A 17,715-nucleotide genomic window follows, 5' to 3' on the forward strand; every position below is an offset into this window, starting at 1 on the left:
TATATAGGAATGACATTAACAAGATGGCCAGCAGAAACACAACTCCAAAAGAATGCTAATATCAACTTAAAAAGTTTCAAGTTTTTGAAGTCTTTACTTCAAAAAGTAAAGACACCAATATGTCAATGAACAGCTTGTTTTCACTGTATTTAGGTAACTGTGTATTATAAACAATTTGCAAATGTAAATCAATAACTTTCATAGATTTTTATCAAATTTGAAGAAAAAAAATACTTGGTAATTGCATATCCTTTCCCTTTAAGGATTGCTCCACAGTTTTGGAATTGCACTATTATAACACTGTTGGACCAAATTGATCTGAGCCAAACTGAGAGTCTTTTCTATTCTAAAACTAGATCAAGAATAGACACTAATCACACATCAGATGAAACAAAATCAACTATAATACCAATTGCTTTGTTCAAAATCCTGATTTATTTGCTTGTCATTTTACAGGTGCATGGGTGTAACTCTTGGTAAATCATTACAAGACATAATTTTAGCAAGAAAAAAAATAAGCTGTTGCAGAAGAAAGATATTCAAATTGCATAGGTTGAATCCAGATGTGATGGATTAAAAAAACTGTCTTCCCTCAAAAAGAGCAAATTGAGATGAGGGCTTCAAGGCACCACAGAATGGTTTCTTCTAGCAGACTCTAAACTTGTTAGTATAGGGCAAGAGTTGGTACAATAAACAGTGCACTATGCTTCCCTAACTTATTCAGGATAAAGCAGAAAAGCACTGAAAGTGTTATAGTGGCTGCTGTCATCGCAAAGGAAACATCCAATGGGCAGGTTCACCGCCACCTTGTCCCCAGCTGTCAGGTGGAGGGCAACAACAATAGTGGCACTGTCCTCTTGGTCTTCCATATTTATTTCTCTGGTTGCTGCCACCAATTGGCCGTTCAGCAGCAGACCAGCGCAGGCGGCCAACTTGCTACCAGGAGAACCAGAGTCACTGTAGACAGTGAGGGCGAGGCTGTAGACACCAGAGCGTGGAACAGTGAAGATACCGGTGTCCACACTGTAGCCATTACCCAGATTAATGAAGACATGTTTGTAGATGACGATGGTGTTGTATGGGTTGGGGCCGAGACACTTAAACTCATTGAATAGAGCGACAGAGACGGCAGTGTAGCTGGCTGGAGATGCAAAGGGAAGACGTTAAAAAAGTAGTCATTGTGGTCTCATTAACATAAAGACAAGTCTAAAGTGTGTGTGTGTGTGTATGTTTTGTTCTTTCAGATGCTTTTAGAATTTGCACTCTTTTCTGCTTAGCGTAACTCACCTTCGATATTGTCGAGACTTTGCGCTGTTTGTGAATATTCCTTCTCCAAATTATTCATGGTCGTGTTAAAGTACGTCCTCAGCCTGTTTATCTCTTTAAGCATCACACAGCATCTACAAGAACCCTCGTCCGTCGCACAGGCTAAACACAAACATACATAAATACACTTGCAGAAAATAATATATGCTGACACTGATTAGGCACCCACAATTCCTTACCACCGCCTGTGTTGGGGAATGGACTCGGTGTTTGGCCGCCAATTCCATTCCATGGATATGTAGGTTCAATGGCAATGGCTGCATGCAGCAGACACATCAGTACAATAGCTGGGGGTAAAAAAAGAGCAAAGGCAGGTAGCACTTAACTCAAAAAGAGCTTCACATTAGTTGCCTGTTACTGTAATGTTGCATATCTGACCTATTACTACCTCTGTGAATGTATTAAGTCTCACCTCTCATGTTGACGGTTTCAGAAGGATGGAGGGTGTGATCGACTGATCAGTAGAGGAAATGTCATGGATATATATTTTTCTCAGGGCCCCTCCCTTACCTCTAAGTTTTATTCCTCCTCTTCTGTCATCGCTCCTCCTTGTTTTTGTTGTTTTTAATCGTCCGCCCTATTTGCCTTTATATCTGTATAAAGGGGGAATGTTTACCAGGTGCTCTCTCTTTCTAAAACCGCACACACCCTGTAGGTCTTTGTGTGCTTTGTTACAGGCCAGGTATCACCTATCATCTGGAAAGAGCTATCTGTGCAGTCTCCTCAGCAGACGAGCATACAGTTTGAAGAGCTGCATGATGAACGATTTTATATGCTGTGCTGATAATTTTTTCTTAACATGAAAAAGCCACAAATTAGCTTTATGGTCTCAGGCCATCATTCTGTAAAGATATACTACTTCATCTAATGTGATATACTGGTTGAAGGATACAGCTTCATACTCCCACCCGTAGTCTGAGGTCATTAGGTCAGAGGCTATTAGTGGTTCCCCGCACTCAATTTAAAACTAGATGGGATCGATCATTCCAAGCAGTGGCTCCTAGGCTGTGGAATGTCTTGCCTCTCTCTCTATGATGTGTGAATTCTGTCGAATCTTTTAAAAAGCAATTGAAGACTCTGCTATTCAAGCAGGCTTTTAGTTTGTCAAGGGGATTTTATGGTTGTTTGTTATGTTTTCTATTTGTATTTAATGTTCTTGTATTTTAATTTGTTGTATTGTATTACATTTTATTGTGAAGCACTTTGTGATTTTTATCTGTGAAAGGTGCTGTACAAATAAACTTTACTTACTTACTTACATCAGTAATAAAGTAATGAGTTCAATCATCTGCTCAAGATTATGCTTTTGGGAGTACCAGGTCATGTTGCAGCGTTAAATAATGATACTAGTATGTTCAAAATGGCTTTATAAAAGGTCGAAATCTATAGATGTGTTAAAGGTAACATTTAATTTCATCCTGACACTTTCTTCACTGCTTTCATTACAGATAGGGTTTGTGCCCAGAATAATGTACAGAATAAGAGACGTTCAAAAACAGTATAGTTTATTTAAAGTTGGACTATAGTCTTTAAATAAAGATTTAACAATATGTTTGTAATTGCAGTCACAAGTATTATTACTATCATTATGGCTTGTATTTTATCCGTCTGGATAATATGGCTTCCATTTATCTTCAGTTTCTATGAGTACGGCCCTTACTTTTAAATACCCTTACTGTAAGGGTATTTAAAACTGTAACTTAAGGGCTTCAATTAAATGTCTCATAATGTGGTTGAGATTGACTTTGTCAACAACATCTCTAATGTAGAATTCACTTTTGTATCTTCAGTTTCTTTAGTGGCGATTGAAACAAACTGACTCACAATGCCAACTAGTTTGTTTAAAAGTCTGGTTTATTTCACTAGTAGGTTTCAGGTACAGTGATTTGTCAAATTCATATTTCTATCACAACTTTCTTCATTCGTTTTTAAAGATTAACATCTGTTACAATAACAAAGACGTCAAACAGACAGGACAAAGGTGGAATAAAGACCTGGCTTTCAGGCTGTGAAGAAATTAAAGATTTTTGAAAGGAGGTATTCCATGTAATATCTCAAATAGTGCCAGTAAATGTACCTCTCCATCCCAAAGTTTTCATCCTGGGATTGTAACCAACCAATCCTCATATAAAGAACAATGTACAAACACTCATAGATATGTGCCTATTGCAAGCGTGAACAGGCCTTTAATTAGCCAATGGCTTAAGGAAATGTTGTCTTGCCTTGCTGAGGATAAAAAAGACACTTTCCAAAGGTTTTTGGATTTTGTTGAGCAAAGTGGGTGAAATACTGGCTAATGAGGGGAACTCAACCTGGTTGGGGGTGGTAGCGCGACACTGATTGCTTGTGACACAGTGTTTCATCTAAAATATTTCCCAAATATGTTTTATCCTGTTGGATCAGACCACTGTAAAAGATAATTTAATTTAGTTTCATACTATTATGACTCTGTGTAGTTTTGTTTAAGATGTTTCTTTTTTTATGCATTTATTAAATTTGTTTTATGTGGTTTTCGACGTATGTTAGTGTTTTGTTGCCTGTAGTTTTTCATGTAATACTTTTTCTTCTACAATTTCTTGTCTAAAAAGAGAAAAATCAACAAACCTATTGTTTAATTAAAAAATTGACGTGATCTCAGCAGGAGTAGTGAATCGTGATGGAATAAAACAAACAAAATAAGAATCACAGCATTGTTGGGATGGATGATAGTACAAAAGATCAGATGCAGATTAAGGGCTGTCAGATTTGATCGAACAGACTCAACAATCTGAGTTGGTTCAGAGGAATACAGCATGGACCCAGTTAAAGTGGCTGTTGTGATCACAGATGAGGCATCCTTTGAGCAGGTTGACCGCCACCTGGTCCCCAGCCTTCAGTTCCAAAGCCACAACAACACCATCACTGTCTTTAAGGTCCTGGCCTTTTTGTTTGATGACTGCAGCCACCACCTGACCGTTAACGTTTATATCTGTCCACCGTGAGTTCAATTATATGATATAAGATAAGATAAGATAAGATATACTTTATTGTCCCCGAAGGGAAATTTGTTTTGGACTCTGTCCGGTCCGCAGTTTTACAAGGACAACACAAAATACAGAAAATAAGCATCTCTCAACACATACTCTCATGCAGCACAAAATATGCTTTCATATACATTTGACAGGTACCTATATAGTAAGCACAATAACTCTTCCTTTCATTGACAGTTTCTAATTGAACGACCCTGTATGTATTGCACAAAATCTGATATGATTGCAATGCTAAGTCAAAAAAAATCTCTTTTGACTCTCCAACAAAATAACCTCATAACTCTACTATTTTGTTTAAAATCCTGATTTATTTGGTTGTGATTTTACAGACATATCACACATGATTTGCAGTTACAAGACCAACGATACGCTCCACAGATACTTTCTACACACTGTATGACATTAATCAGTGTTGAGGTTCAAATTAAGGGCTACAAAGCACAACTGTCACTACAGGAATATATCAGACTCAAACCTCCTCAGTACAGTTGGTACAAATCCCAGAGCAGCTACATTTTCCTAACTTAGTCAGTAGCATACAGCAGGAAACCAGTGAATATGTTATAGTGGCTGCTGTCATCGCAGAGGAAACATTCAATGGGCAGGTTGACAGCCACCTTGTCCCCAGCCTTCAGTTGGATGGCCACAACAAAAGTGTCACTGTCCTCTAGGTCTTCATTATTTATGTCCCTTGTTCCTGCCACCACCTGGCCGTTCACCTGCAGTTCAGCGCAGACGGCCAAGGTGATAAAAGGAGAAACAGCTTTACTGTAGGCAGTGAGGGCGACGCTGTAGACACCAGAGCGTGGAACAGTGAAGATACCGGTCTCCACACTGTAGCCATCACCCAGATTGATGAAGACATGTTTGTAGATGACGACGGTTTTGTTGATGAAGGGGCCAAAGCAGCTCAATTGTCTGGCATTGTTGAGAGCGACAGAGAAGGCACTGCGGCTTTCTGTAAATGCAGAGAAGAAGAATATTTCGGACTAGAAGACTAAAAAGTGGATCAGTTTTGTTCTTTAAGATATTTTAATTATGCTCTGAACTGTCTCCCATGTGTCATTTACCTCTAATATTGTTGAGGGCTGTTTTAGATTTTTTCAGCTCCTTGCTCATTGCGTTAACGCTAGTGTTAAAGAAGCTCTCCATCCTCTCCACCTGCTTCTGCATCAGACAGCAGCCACATGATGTCAGATCCGAAAGGCACACTGCACACACACACACACACACACACACACACACACACACACACATATTAATACATTAGGTGGCAGATGAGAATATGTGCAGACACAGTGACTATGTATTGACAAGAGGAAAATAGTTATTTCCTCAACAATTTCTTACCTCCGGATGTTGGCGGTGTTGCGGAGGCACTACTGTCCCAGGAATACTGACCGAAAGCTGATTGCAGCAGACACAGCAATAAAATAGCTAGGGGGAAAAAGACAAAAAGGTACATACCAATAAAACCCAGAAAAACCTTTGCATTAGTTGCAATTCCTTTTCTCAGGCAATGAAGTGACTTACACTACTGCTGTTTCTGTCCTTTTTCTTATTTTAAAGTGCAGAAGTGTAAGCTTCAATAAAAGACCATCCATTGAACAAGTCACACAATTATTCTCCAATACACTGTACTTTATTCCCAAAATTCTATTCTAACCCACAGTAATTCCATTATGTCTGAGCTTTCAGTTGAAAAGACATTTCGAAGGCCACATTGCCTGTGAAGCTCTGACAATTTCACTGTAGTTGCAACTTGTATCTAGACTCACCTCTCATGTTGACGCTGGTAAATGATGATGGTTTCAAAAGGATGGAAGGTGTGTAGACTGATCATGAGACAAAATTCATGGATATATATTTTTCTGAGGGCCCCTCCCTTGTTACCTATCATTTTTATTCCTCCTCTTTTGTAATCGCTCCTCCTTGTTTTTGTTTGTTATTGTCCACCCTATTTTCCTTTATAACTGAAGCAGACACACACCCTCCACGGCTTTGTTGTTGATGACACCCAGGTATCACCTTTCGCCCTGAGATGGGGTGCTCTGTACTGTATGTGGAGTTCAGTTTTCTCATCAGCAGCCAAGCATTATGGTTCGTAGAGTTGCATAGATACAATTATTATTTTTTGTAGTCGCACGCATGGTATTCCTCAAGGTTCAGTACTCAGGAAGTATCTTTTTTTATATGCCCGCCTTAATAAGCTAATATCCAGTCTTTGCTGACATTTGTTTGCATACATTGGAAATTTAAACACTCAGCTCCATGTTGTCCTTAGTCTAATGATTGCACCATTGCTGTTGGGTAAAAACCTTGTATGTCCAAAACCATTGTTTTCAGAAAATGAAAAAGGGCTAATTTAAAAACATTCGATTGAGCTATTTACCTCAGACAAAGACAGACAAATTGCCTCATCACTGCTTAAATATGTTAAACCCACAGACAGACATAAAGGGTACCCAATAGCATTGATTTATGAAAAAAAAATTAAAATGACAAAATATGGGGATACAAGGTTTCTGCTGACGATATGTGAAACAAAATTGTGTAAAGCCTTCTGTGGCTCCAGAGGAAGCTACAACTACCAGCATAACACCCCAACCTGAATCTTTGAAAGAACTGGTGTGGTTGAGTTGCATTGTGGGTAATGAAGGAGCCAGGTTTTGACAAGGAAGACAAAATATAGTTTATATCTGGCCACCGTGAGTCCAACAATGTCATTGGAGTGCAATACTAAATCAATAGAGTAGTCTTTTTACTCTCCAGTGTGCCATTGTGGAAATTAAAACACAATGCTTCATAACAAACACACACACACACACACACACACACACACACACACTCTTCAGGGCTTTGTTTTGTAGATGTAGGTCAGGTATCATCTATCCTCTGAGGCAAGTTGGCCACCTGGTTTAGCGTTCCCATCAGTACACGATGTCTTCCTCTGTGTTTGCATGTGCATACAATGCAATATTGTGCATCAAAGATAGAGTGACCCGTTATTGTGCAGTGCTGAAAATACTGCGATTTGTTTACATTCACCTCTTTAAAAAAAGGGCATACCAAGATAGTTATAGTTGATCAGATTGATATTTGTGTCCATCACACCAATCCACTGCATGTTAAACACTGACATTGCATTATTGTTTTCTATACCAGATTTTGTAAATCCCCAATTAAGGATAAACATTTTCAACCCATAAGCCATGTCATCAAGTGTGTCTATTATATCTCTCTAATTTGTCTAACTTTCAATCAGGGCAGGACACAACAAGCTGTTGCCCCCACCTGTAAAATGAGAGTTTCTGTCCTCCTGTGAATAGTGTTGAATTACTTGAGTTTACTCGCACAAAGGAAGGCTATGCTTATGAGTGTTTGGATCAAGAAAGAAAAGACACGCAAACGTTTCCTCGGAGAAAGCAACGAGTGAGGAAGTGAGAATTTGAGTCAAAGTAAATCTTTGAACGCAAAGCAGGACTCTGCAAAAGACCAATGAAGGTCAAATAGTTTTTTTCTGCAAATCCATGTGGGAATATATGGACTAAAAAGCATCCACTGGTCACCTAAGTGTGGGGATCAAAGATAAGAGAAGCAGTACTGTGGTTGCTTTAGTCACATAAGAAGGTAGTATGCTTACGGAATCTGTATTAGCCTATATACTATTGACACTAACACCGAGTTGGCTACTCAAACCATCAACGATACTTTTAAGTTAAACTTTATTTCAAAAATAGTATTTTTAAAAAGAAAAAAGATATATAGATTAAATGTGCTTTTCTAACTCTTTTATTGACCTACAAAGATGTATCACATCAATAAAAGCTGGTGCAAAAAGAATAATATGAAGACATTCCTGAACATGTTTATTTCTTCTCTAGGATCTAAGGATCTCCACAGCACATTCACTTCCTTATTACATTTTGAACATACTTCCAACCAGACAAATTATATAGGTTATATCAAAAAACAGCCTGGGTAGCTAACCTAACTTGGTAGAGCGTGCGCCCATATATAGAGGTTCGCTCCTTGACACAGCGACCACGGGTTTGACTCCGACCTGCGGCCCTCTGCTGCATGTCATTCTCTCTCTCCCTCTCCCCTTTCATGACTTCAGCTGTCCAATAAAAATAAAGACCTAAACTGAAAAAAAAAGAAAAAAAACAGCCCATCACCCACATACAACTCAATCCAATTGGCAAACAGTCACTGTAGCCCCTACTCCTGCCCAGAACCTGAACCCTGGGTACAGTGGGCGAGTGAATTGGCTCTGGTGCTGGTGGATGAGATCAGCCTGGTTGTGGTCGATGTGGTAAAAGGCCAGAATCCCTGCATGCTGGTCCAGATAGACGCCGATCCGCCGGGCTTTAGGCGAGCCCAGCAGTTGTTCCTGCCCATCGTGCCAGAAGGAGAAGCCAGTCCCAGACCAGTTCAAGCTCCAAGACAAAGCATTGTGGCCCAAACGGCTGTTGTCATCAGAACCCTTACGCTCCATCTCCTTGTAGGCCACGCCGATGGTAATCTGCATGGTGGGACAGGAAAAAAATGAATTAGGAAAGGAAACAAATCCTGGTGGCTTTAAATGCAAAGTTCATCTTCAATACCCAACATGTAGCGATGGACGTAGCCAAAAATAGTGCTGGTTCTAAACTTGCTAACAGGACTTTTAACATGTTTAAATATGAATGTACAGTTACTCTTCCTCTATATTGAGGAACAGAGACTTCAGACTGCGCTACAGAGCAATAGCCATAGCCTTCCGGTAATAGCTTTTCTTCAGGCTTCTGATTGGCCAACATGGCTTTAGGTTTAGGGTTATATTGCTGCCATTTGGTTTGTGCACGTGTACGTGTGGGCTAGGCCTAAGACACTACAGCCATGCTAGCATCTCTGTGAGATGCCACAGTCAGCCTACTAACATGCTCACAATAACAATGCAAACATGCTAATGTTTAGCAGGTTGTGTTTTAAGTGTGTTAGCATGCTAACACAGCACTAAACACAGTACTGCTAAGGCTGATACATGGAAATGTCATTTGTTTTGCAGGTATTTAGTCAAATAGTCAAAATTCATACTGATGGGGACATGAATGTGGGAAACAAAATTGGATGGCAATTAATTAAATAGTTGAGACAATTCACTACAAATATTAACCAAGAGGAAAAGTTGATCTCGGGGATCACCAAAATCCTTAGGATTAAACGTTTAGGTGCATGAATGTTTAATGGTCTGAATCAAGGGAACTGGGTACATAATCTGCGCTCATCACATCAGGACCTGCCTTATTGTAAACTACGATGATCAGTGACCTCTTCATAAAATAACAGAAATGCTACATTTTGGGATGTGTGGACATACATATAATAAAATTCATCAATCAAATCATAACAATGAGCATTTTGATATCAAAGGTTAGCAATGGGGTGAGAGACATAATATTGAGTCCAGCTTTCAGCTTTGGAAAGACTGCTGATTGGTGTGACACTTCTATTTGGCTCTCAGGTTAGGGCTGGAGAATCCACACGCCTCAGTTGTGCTCCAGTTTAGTGCTTTAAGATTGTATAAAAGTTGTGCAAATTTAGCAATGATTTTCATATATATATATATATATATATATATATATATATATATATAGAGCTTATTTAGAGCTGTCAATCGATAAAAAAATGTAATCTAATTAATTACATACTCTGTGATTAATTAATCTAAATTAATCGCATACATAATTTTTGCCCGGTGCCTTAACCGATACTTTTTAAGAAAGTTAAAAGAAAAAAAAAGAAGGGTACTAAACAACAGTCGGCAACATTAAAGAACGGCTTGTTTATTGCTAAGGCCATATGGTCAAAATTAAATGATTTAATAATAATGTAATAACTATAACAATAACAATTCAGTCTGGTAGATACCGGTCGTTAAGGAACCGGTGCCGTATTAGCACCGGATTTTGGTACCCAACCCTATTCGGGAAGAAGATTTTCATAAGTAAATGTTCCAATCAATGACCCAGGCAGCGCATTCTCGTCTCCCTCCTTCATTTTACAGTCCAATGGTGGCTAGAACGGCTCTGGGTCAAAGTTCAATATGGAATGGATTCATCTGCGTTATTTTTTTTTTTAACGCGTTAATTTCAATTAATTAATCTGAGAAAAAAATAACGCGTTAAAAAAAAATAATGCAGATGAATCCATTCCATATTGAACTTTGACCCAGAGATAGATAGATAGATAGATAGATAGATAGATAGATAGATAGATAGATAGATAGATAGATAGATATATATATATATATATATATATATATATATATATATATATATATATATATATATATATATATATATATATATAGTATGAAGAATACACATAGCTGAAACCACCCATTTCCCCACTGATGTCTAAGGATCCACCTTCTTGCCAGTCCACTCCACCTCCCAGTAGTAGGGGCTCCCTGCCAGGGGCTCTTTACAGAGAACCTGTCTCCAGAAGTGGAAGCGCTCAGGATGGTCTGGCAAGTTTAGTTTCTCAGCCCGCATCGTGGCCTTATGACCTCCATCTGACAGCTGCACATGGCGATACACTGTGCTGGCGTCCATGGTGGGTTCAAAGCGAACTAAAGGGAGAGGATGCATTTTAGTAAAGACTCTGGACCACCTGAAGGCTTTGACACTGTGTTTCTATATTGTGTATTATCATGTACTCACATTTCAGTAATTCTTCTCTTGTCTTTGGTTCTGAATTAACAAGTCCCATTGTTGTCACAGGAGCTGCTAAGAGGAAAAAAATAAATTAAATACATCAAATCATGGATCAAAATTCATCAGTACCACTTTATACTTCTCCAAAGGTAAGTAGTTGATTGATATGTACAGGCCTCTTCTGATGCCTTTGTATTTACCTTGAGGTTGAGGAGGAGGGAAGGGTGAAGGGGGGGCTGAAGCTTTATGTCCAGAGAGATGGGGGTAGAGGAAACAAAGGAAAAGGTAAACCAAATTAAATCTCAACTCTATGACATCTAACATTACTGAAATGTTTGATTAATGTACCGAAGCAGGCTTTCTTATTCTTACCTTGAAGACATTCAGGATGTTTGGATGAATCCTCATCTTCTGGGGGGGGGAGGAAGGAAGGATGAAGCAAAATATTAACTCAAGGACTTTTTAACAGCCACATTTAAACAATTTCAGGCCCAAGAGCATTTGTTTTGTGAGCCACAGACATACAGTATGTGAAGTTTCTAAAGTAACTTACTTTGTTGTGGAGGTGTAAAAGGTGGAAGGTTTGTCATCCTCTCATACGCTATAGGAAAAAGTGGATGAGTTGTGAGAAACATATCTGAAGGTGTCCTTTTCTTCAGTTTATAACCATAACAGTCAAATCAAACTTGTTCTCAGCTTGAATGTATGAATGATTGTGTCCCACTGGGTGATTTTAAGTTACCGTACCTGTGTCTTGTGTGGTGGCCTGACCACTGCTATTAGCTGCTGTAGTGTCTGCTACTGCTGCACCACTGGGTGTTGAAGCCACAGGATCAGGATTCACTACAAAGAAAAGGAAAGTTTAAAAGAAGAGAAGAGAGGTGAGGAGGAGAGAATAGAAGAAGAATACTTACCTAATGTGACGATCTTGGCCAGAGTGGCTTTGCAGACGTCCTGTATTGACTCTTGTAGTTCTTTCAGGGCTGAGCGGACGGAGGCTACCACCGCTTCCTCTTGACTCAGTATTGACTCTCCTGTGGCACCTGTCTGACCCAGTGGCTCCATGATGAGGAAATTCTTCAGAATAAATGACACAAATAATTACAATTAAAAAACAGCACTTCCCATTTTATTGATCGCAAACCTCATTCTGTATTTATCCTGTGAAATTCAAATCAAATCCATTTCCGACAACACCCCGCCTCACGCCAATTACCTTCAAGAAGCAGATGTCGTCCTGCATGCTGGCCAGCCTGCTCAGCTCCTCACATTTCCAGCGCAGCGGTGCCACCTCGTGCTCCAGTCTGTAGATCTGCCCTTCTACCCGGCTGCCTAAGGAGGTCTCATGGGTGCTGAGGACCTCACCAACCTGGACGCCTGTTAGATTCACGTTGTTGACGAGCTCCGAGAACAAATCTGTGCTCTCTTGCTCTAGAGCCTGCACCAAGGCCTGGGAGTGCACAGAGAGGAAGAGAAGAGGGTACAAAGAATGTCAATGTCTATGTAACAAGCAAGACATCAGAAAGTATGACTTTCTACAAAGGTTTCTAAACCAAACTTTTACAACTGTTACTTACCTTGTGTTGGCGGGCAACATGTGGGAGCTCCATAAGTCTCTTTTCAGTCTCCTGGATTCTCTTCTGCATGTCTACCTGCATCTTAATAATCTCTTTCTACACACACAGACACAGACAGAGACACACACACACACACACACTAGGTACATAGAATAGAAAAGAGGCCACACACTGCGGGGCAGTAATGGACCTGGATGGTACTTTGTGATGAGTCATTTGTGATGTTACAAAATATTTTGGCATTATAGAAGAGGAAGAACACTTCCACACAGGATTGCACAGTACAAAAGAAGTAGCCTACTTCAAGTTTAGATACATTTTGGAAATGCTACATTTGTGACCACACAGTTATTCATTCACCTGCACCTCCTTTTATACACCAAGACCAACATGAGAGAAAAAAACTACAAAAGAGCACCGATAATATAATATCACCCTAGTGATATTTGCCTTGTTAATTACATACCTGTCTCTCCTTCCTCTCTTCCTGTGGTTTGAGCACACGATGTCCCTTGTGTCCATGCTGGCAACACACCTCACACACGCACTCCTTGTCTTCATGACAAAACAGGTCCATGGGTCGGTGGTGTTGAGGGCAGGGCCTGGGCTCCACTGTGGGAAGCTGAGGGTACATGCTGCCCTGTCGCGGCCCTATATCTGGTAGGACCTCCAGGTAGATAGGCATTGATGGCAAGCTTTGCTTGAGGCTGTTGGTTCTCAGTTTCTCCATAGCCTCTACCAGCACTGTGCTCTTAGCCAGTGATGGTCGAGGGTTGAAGACCTGCCTACACTGGGGGCAGCTGTACTGACCCTTGCTGTTTCTCGTGTCCCAGTGGCTCTGGATACAAGCCAGGCAGTATGAATGCCCACAGGGTAGAGTTGCCGGGTCCTTCAGGGTGTCCAGGCATACTGAGCAGACAAATAAGGTCTCCTCTACAGACCAGGCTGAGGCCATATGGTGCTGGCTGGAACAGAGAAGAATAAGCTGAATTTCTCGGAGGTCAGACCTGGATGTATGGAGAACCACAATTTTCCCTGTTAAGTTACCGAACTAGAAATAATGCAAGCGTGTCTTTTAAGTGAAAGCAAAGACACCCAAAGATGGCAAAGCTGAAATGCCAGTTCACACGAAACTCATGTTGCTTAAAAATGGAGGCAGCCTGATCTCAGTGTGGGACTGGTATAACAGGTGGGGTGAGGAGTTTCTCTCGCTATGTCATAGGTGCTTCCCAGTTTTTCAAATGATGAATGGTAGCTAGGCCTCATGAACTACTGTAATGGCAACTTTTTGTCACTGTTAAAATTAACTAATGACCAACAATTAAATCATATATGCCTTATGTTTAGAGTTAAGAGGCAGACAGTGATGCCAGTGCTCTGTAGAAATTAAAACTATATGGAACACGTGTTAGGTCTAGGCCTGGTTAATTTGGAGTGCAATGAGGACAGACTTGTTTTTCTCCTCTGAAGACTTGTCTGGTGATGTAAATGTGCAACAATTTAAAATCACTCCATCACAAGTTCCCCAGTGATTTCATCAGTAAATAATGTTTTGAGTTATAATATGAGTTTTGTCTTACCAACACCCTTTATAAGCAGTGAATACAAGCTGAAGAGTTGTTAATTGAGTTTGGCGTCACCACAGCTCAGTGAGGGCACTGACGCTTATGAAGCTTCTCTGCGCCATATTACCTAGTGGCAGCGAGCCGGCTAGCTGGGCGAGAGGCCAGCTGCTGTTGATTCAACTGTCAAAGTGAGTGTTTTTCGCTTCTGAAATTACATTTCAAGTTTGAAAATGGGTTAGTGGCGTGTTTCTTGACTTCGTGTAGGACATATCGGATCCTTCCCACATTTAAAGTTTAGCTTTGGGATACATTGACCTAGCTTTGTTTTGTTTTTTTGCCATCTTTATGCTAATGTTTTAGCACGTTAGTTAGCCTGCAGAACGTTAGTTACACTTCGACACCTTGTTTTAAAGCCAACGAGCTTGACGACTAGTAAACACGCTTTTGGTAGTTTTAGCTGGCAGTTGAGAAGCCAACAAACGTGGTACTTTAAACGTAACTAATGTAACTAACGTTAATGTTAGCTAACGTTACCAGGTCTAACGTTAGGCCAAAGTGTGACTGCGACTGAACTTTGTGGGTTTGGAGAATTTAAGTTAAGATTACATACGTTTTCCGGATCCGTAACAGTATTACAGTGGTGAAAGTTAACATCAGCAACTCATGCATGCTAACATTTTCACCCAAACGTAATCACTCCTCCTCTGCAGGTGGAGCCATGATACATTTGTGGTTCACCTGAGCTGTGTAATAGCCCACACTTAACATACAATTACTTGCTGGTGTAATTGTCTGGTGAGCAAAATGAGCCTCGTTGACTGTTGCTTTTAAGATTTTCTTTATATTTTTCTATTTCTTTTCATAGGATGTTTCGGAGACCCCAGGTCCTGACTTGGTCTTGTCCCATAAGGCCATTGCTGCTATTGAGAGAATCCCACCTCTCTGCTTTCTCCGAGTACACTGCTGCTGGATGGCAGGGTGCAAGAGATGTGAAGAGAAAGAAATATGAAGGGTTCTGTGGAAGTAAGGACGGGTCATCATTGTCCACAGAGACTGTATCCCGTTCAACACAGTTGTCTTTATTTAACTTGGACTGTGATAATCCGAAGCAGAGGGAGGCTTCATTTCAAAACCTTCCATCCAAAGCCATTTTGTCCAGCCATCATCACCTACCTCAGGTTTCTGCCTCTGCAAAAGCCAAACGGGCGTCTGACTCTTGGAAATGCACTGTAGTGAAAGATGTAGGTCAAAACCTCAAAGCTGTGAGCACTCTCCGGCACTGTTTAATCAACACAACTTGCTTTCAACCTTGGAGAAGGTCTTGGGACATTTGCCAACCTTCGCTCAGTTTCACCTTTGCGCCTCAGTGTAACCTTCTTCAAAGCCACGTATATTGCAGACAGCACTTTGTTAGACCTTTCAGCTCGTCGACACATACGCCATGGATTTCGAACCACTCTTGCAGTAGACAACAACCCTCCAGCCATTCTTCTCACAAAACCAGAGCAGTTCATCAGGCTGCCCCTCACGTGGCAGACTCCTGGAGAGACTGTCTATCCCTGAAGAATGAAAACAGGTGTCGACTGAGCCTGGGGCCCAACTTGAAGCTGTACAAGGTTGACAAGGGGGAAAAAGTTGCAAGTCACAGCCAGGGAAAGAACCAGGGGAGATGGGCGTCAGTCCTGGTTTCTCTGTGCTCTGTTGAGGGGGAGCCAGCATTTCTCTTCACTTTGCGCTCCAGCACACTGAAGGGCAGACACAAGGGTGATGTCAGGTAAGTGGCAGGCTAGAAACTACATTATTTCAAAACTCTAGTAGACTGCTTTTCTGTGCTGATTTTCATTGTGTGATTTGTAGCTTTGCAGGAGGAAAGAGTGATCCGTCAGATAGAGATTTGGTGGCCACCGCTTTAAGGGAAGCCAGGGAGGAGCTGGGCGTTTCTGTGGCAACCGAAAAGGTCTGGGGCATCTTGAAGCCTCTCAGGGACAGGGTGAGTGCAAGTGCTGTCATGTCTTTAAGAGTAAAATTAATTTAATGAATTGATTTGAACCATCATGGTGGAATTATTGCTGTTCGTGAATTTATGGTGGGCATTGTAAAACCGTGGTTGTGCGCCACTGATTTCTCTATTGTTTTAATTGCTTTTTTAATTAGCCTTAAAAAGGGGTCCTAAAGGCTTAAATAGGGCTGTTACTAACAATTATTTTAACTAGCGAATCTGTCAACAGTTATTTTGATTATTCACTCTGTAAATGTCAGTGAAAAATAAAAAATAGTAAATAATACTCATCACAAATTCCAAGAGCTCAAGATAATATCATCAAATTGCTTGTTTTCGTTTGACCAGCCGTCCAAAACCCAGAAATACATTGACTCTCACTCTTTATGTCTACTATATAAACTCTGCTTCGTCACAAAGTTAGGCCACAGATAGTCTTTAGTTTTTCTCCAAATTTTCGTCCATCCCAGAATGCTGTGTGGACTAGCCAGACCCTCCTCCGCTGCGCTGTGGAGGAAGGTCTGGCAATGCGAGACTAGGCCACAGATGAATCTATTTTGAAAATAAAGAACGTTGTGGTGATGATTTTGTGTCACTTACACAGACACTAATCATTATTTTAAGAGTTATCATTTTGAATACTGAATCTGTTCCTGTCTTTTGTCTCTCACCAGTCAGGGATGATGATAGCGCCTGTGCTGGCTAACCTCGGCCCCCTCGAGGAGTTGTCCTTCAAACCAAACCCTGGAGAGGTATAATAATATTTTTACCACTTCCTATATATTTATATCTGTTTGAGCGGGGTAGGTTTCCACATATGTAAATTACTGGAGATTTTGTTTTTGAACAGTGTGGAGATGATGGGTTAAGTATTTATTAAGTTAGGTTGTATAAGTGAATTTTTCCAGAACATAGTAGTTATACTAGTACTAGTAGAAGGCAGAATAAAAAATTAAGAAGTCTTTCTTTGTGGGTGTATAATGTCACACCCCAGTCATACCCGGCCCTAATAAACACTAAAGGTATGTTACATTTGCAGCATTGTACCAAATGATCTTCTGGGGTGACTTGGTTTCATATCATTTACCCAGACACTCGGAGTTCAATCTAGCCTACATTTTTTATCATCTGCCCTTTTCTTCTCAGCAATCTTTTCTGTCTGTTTAAACTAGCAAAATACAAATACAAATGAATACACAAGTAAACAAATAACTTAAGAAACTCACATATTTTCTGGTTGGTTTCTATTTAGATTCAAAGTTGTAAACTGTGCTTCCTTTGCCTGTTTCTGTCCCAGGTTGAGGAGATTTTCACCTTGTCCTTGTCCCACTTATGCAACCCTCAGAACCGTGGCTACACACACTTCCGCACTGGCGACAAGTACGGATACACTCTCCCAGTGTTTCGTAACGGGAAGCATCGAGTGTGGGGCCTGACAGCCGTCGCTCTAGACCATACCCTGAAACTCATTGTCCCTCTTTAGCAGCTCAATTGCCTTTGTTTACAGTACACTTACAA

At 40.5% G+C, this 17,715-nt stretch overlaps 4 protein-coding genes across 12 annotated transcripts; 1 reads left to right on the forward strand and 3 right to left on the reverse strand.

The window, feature by feature from the left end:
* Positions 1-340: 340 nt before the first annotated feature.
* On the reverse strand, positions 341-1,809 carry LOC116038881 (complement C1q-like protein 4). The gene is made up of 4 exons (XM_031283574.2): positions 1,739-1,809; positions 1,506-1,613; positions 1,288-1,428; positions 341-1,141 (listed from the first exon to the last, which is right to left on the reverse strand). The coding sequence occupies exons 1-4, from the start codon at positions 1,743-1,745 to the stop codon at positions 717-719; spliced, it is 681 nt and encodes a 226-aa protein (XP_031139434.1). The 5' UTR covers positions 1,746-1,809; the 3' UTR covers positions 341-716.
* A 2,816-nt stretch (positions 1,810-4,625) lies between these two features.
* Positions 4,626-6,213, reverse strand: LOC116038882. Its single transcript, XM_031283575.2, has 4 exons — positions 6,134-6,213; positions 5,706-5,792; positions 5,426-5,566; positions 4,626-5,313 (listed from the first exon to the last, which is right to left on the reverse strand). Exons 1-4 carry the CDS (start codon positions 6,138-6,140, stop codon positions 4,880-4,882), a joined length of 669 nt encoding a protein of 222 aa, XP_031139435.1. The 5' UTR covers positions 6,141-6,213; the 3' UTR covers positions 4,626-4,879.
* A 1,909-nt stretch (positions 6,214-8,122) lies between these two features.
* ftr86 (finTRIM family, member 86) lies at positions 8,123-14,881 on the reverse strand. Of its 9 annotated transcripts, none has more exons than XM_036001089.1 (12): positions 14,809-14,881; positions 13,100-13,598; positions 12,634-12,729; positions 12,273-12,506; positions 11,971-12,133; positions 11,804-11,899; positions 11,610-11,657; positions 11,429-11,464; positions 11,257-11,298; positions 11,063-11,128; positions 10,769-10,971; positions 8,123-8,880 (listed from the first exon to the last, which is right to left on the reverse strand). In XM_036001089.1, exons 1-12 carry the CDS (start codon positions 14,865-14,867, stop codon positions 8,545-8,547), a joined length of 1,878 nt encoding a protein of 625 aa, XP_035856982.1. In that variant the 5' UTR covers positions 14,868-14,881; the 3' UTR covers positions 8,123-8,544. The 9 variants fall into 9 exon arrangements, with proteins under 9 accessions (XP_035856982.1, XP_035856983.1, XP_035856981.1 ...); XM_036001090.1 differs by having other exon boundaries at positions 11,063-11,125; positions 11,429-11,467; XM_036001088.1 differs by having other exon boundaries at positions 11,429-11,467.
* A 758-nt stretch (positions 14,882-15,639) lies between these two features.
* nudt8 (nudix (nucleoside diphosphate linked moiety X)-type motif 8) lies at positions 15,640-17,680 on the forward strand. The gene is made up of 5 exons (XM_036001129.1): positions 15,640-15,662; positions 15,775-15,972; positions 16,056-16,188; positions 16,872-16,949; positions 17,495-17,680. Exons 1-5 carry the CDS (start codon positions 15,640-15,642, stop codon positions 17,678-17,680), a joined length of 618 nt encoding a protein of 205 aa, XP_035857022.1.
* Positions 17,681-17,715: the final 35 nt, after the last annotated feature.

This window comes from Sander lucioperca, chromosome 5 (genome assembly GCF_008315115.2).
Source record: "Sander lucioperca isolate FBNREF2018 chromosome 5, SLUC_FBN_1.2, whole genome shotgun sequence".
NCBI classification, from domain to species: domain Eukaryota; kingdom Metazoa; phylum Chordata; class Actinopteri; order Perciformes; family Percidae; genus Sander; species Sander lucioperca.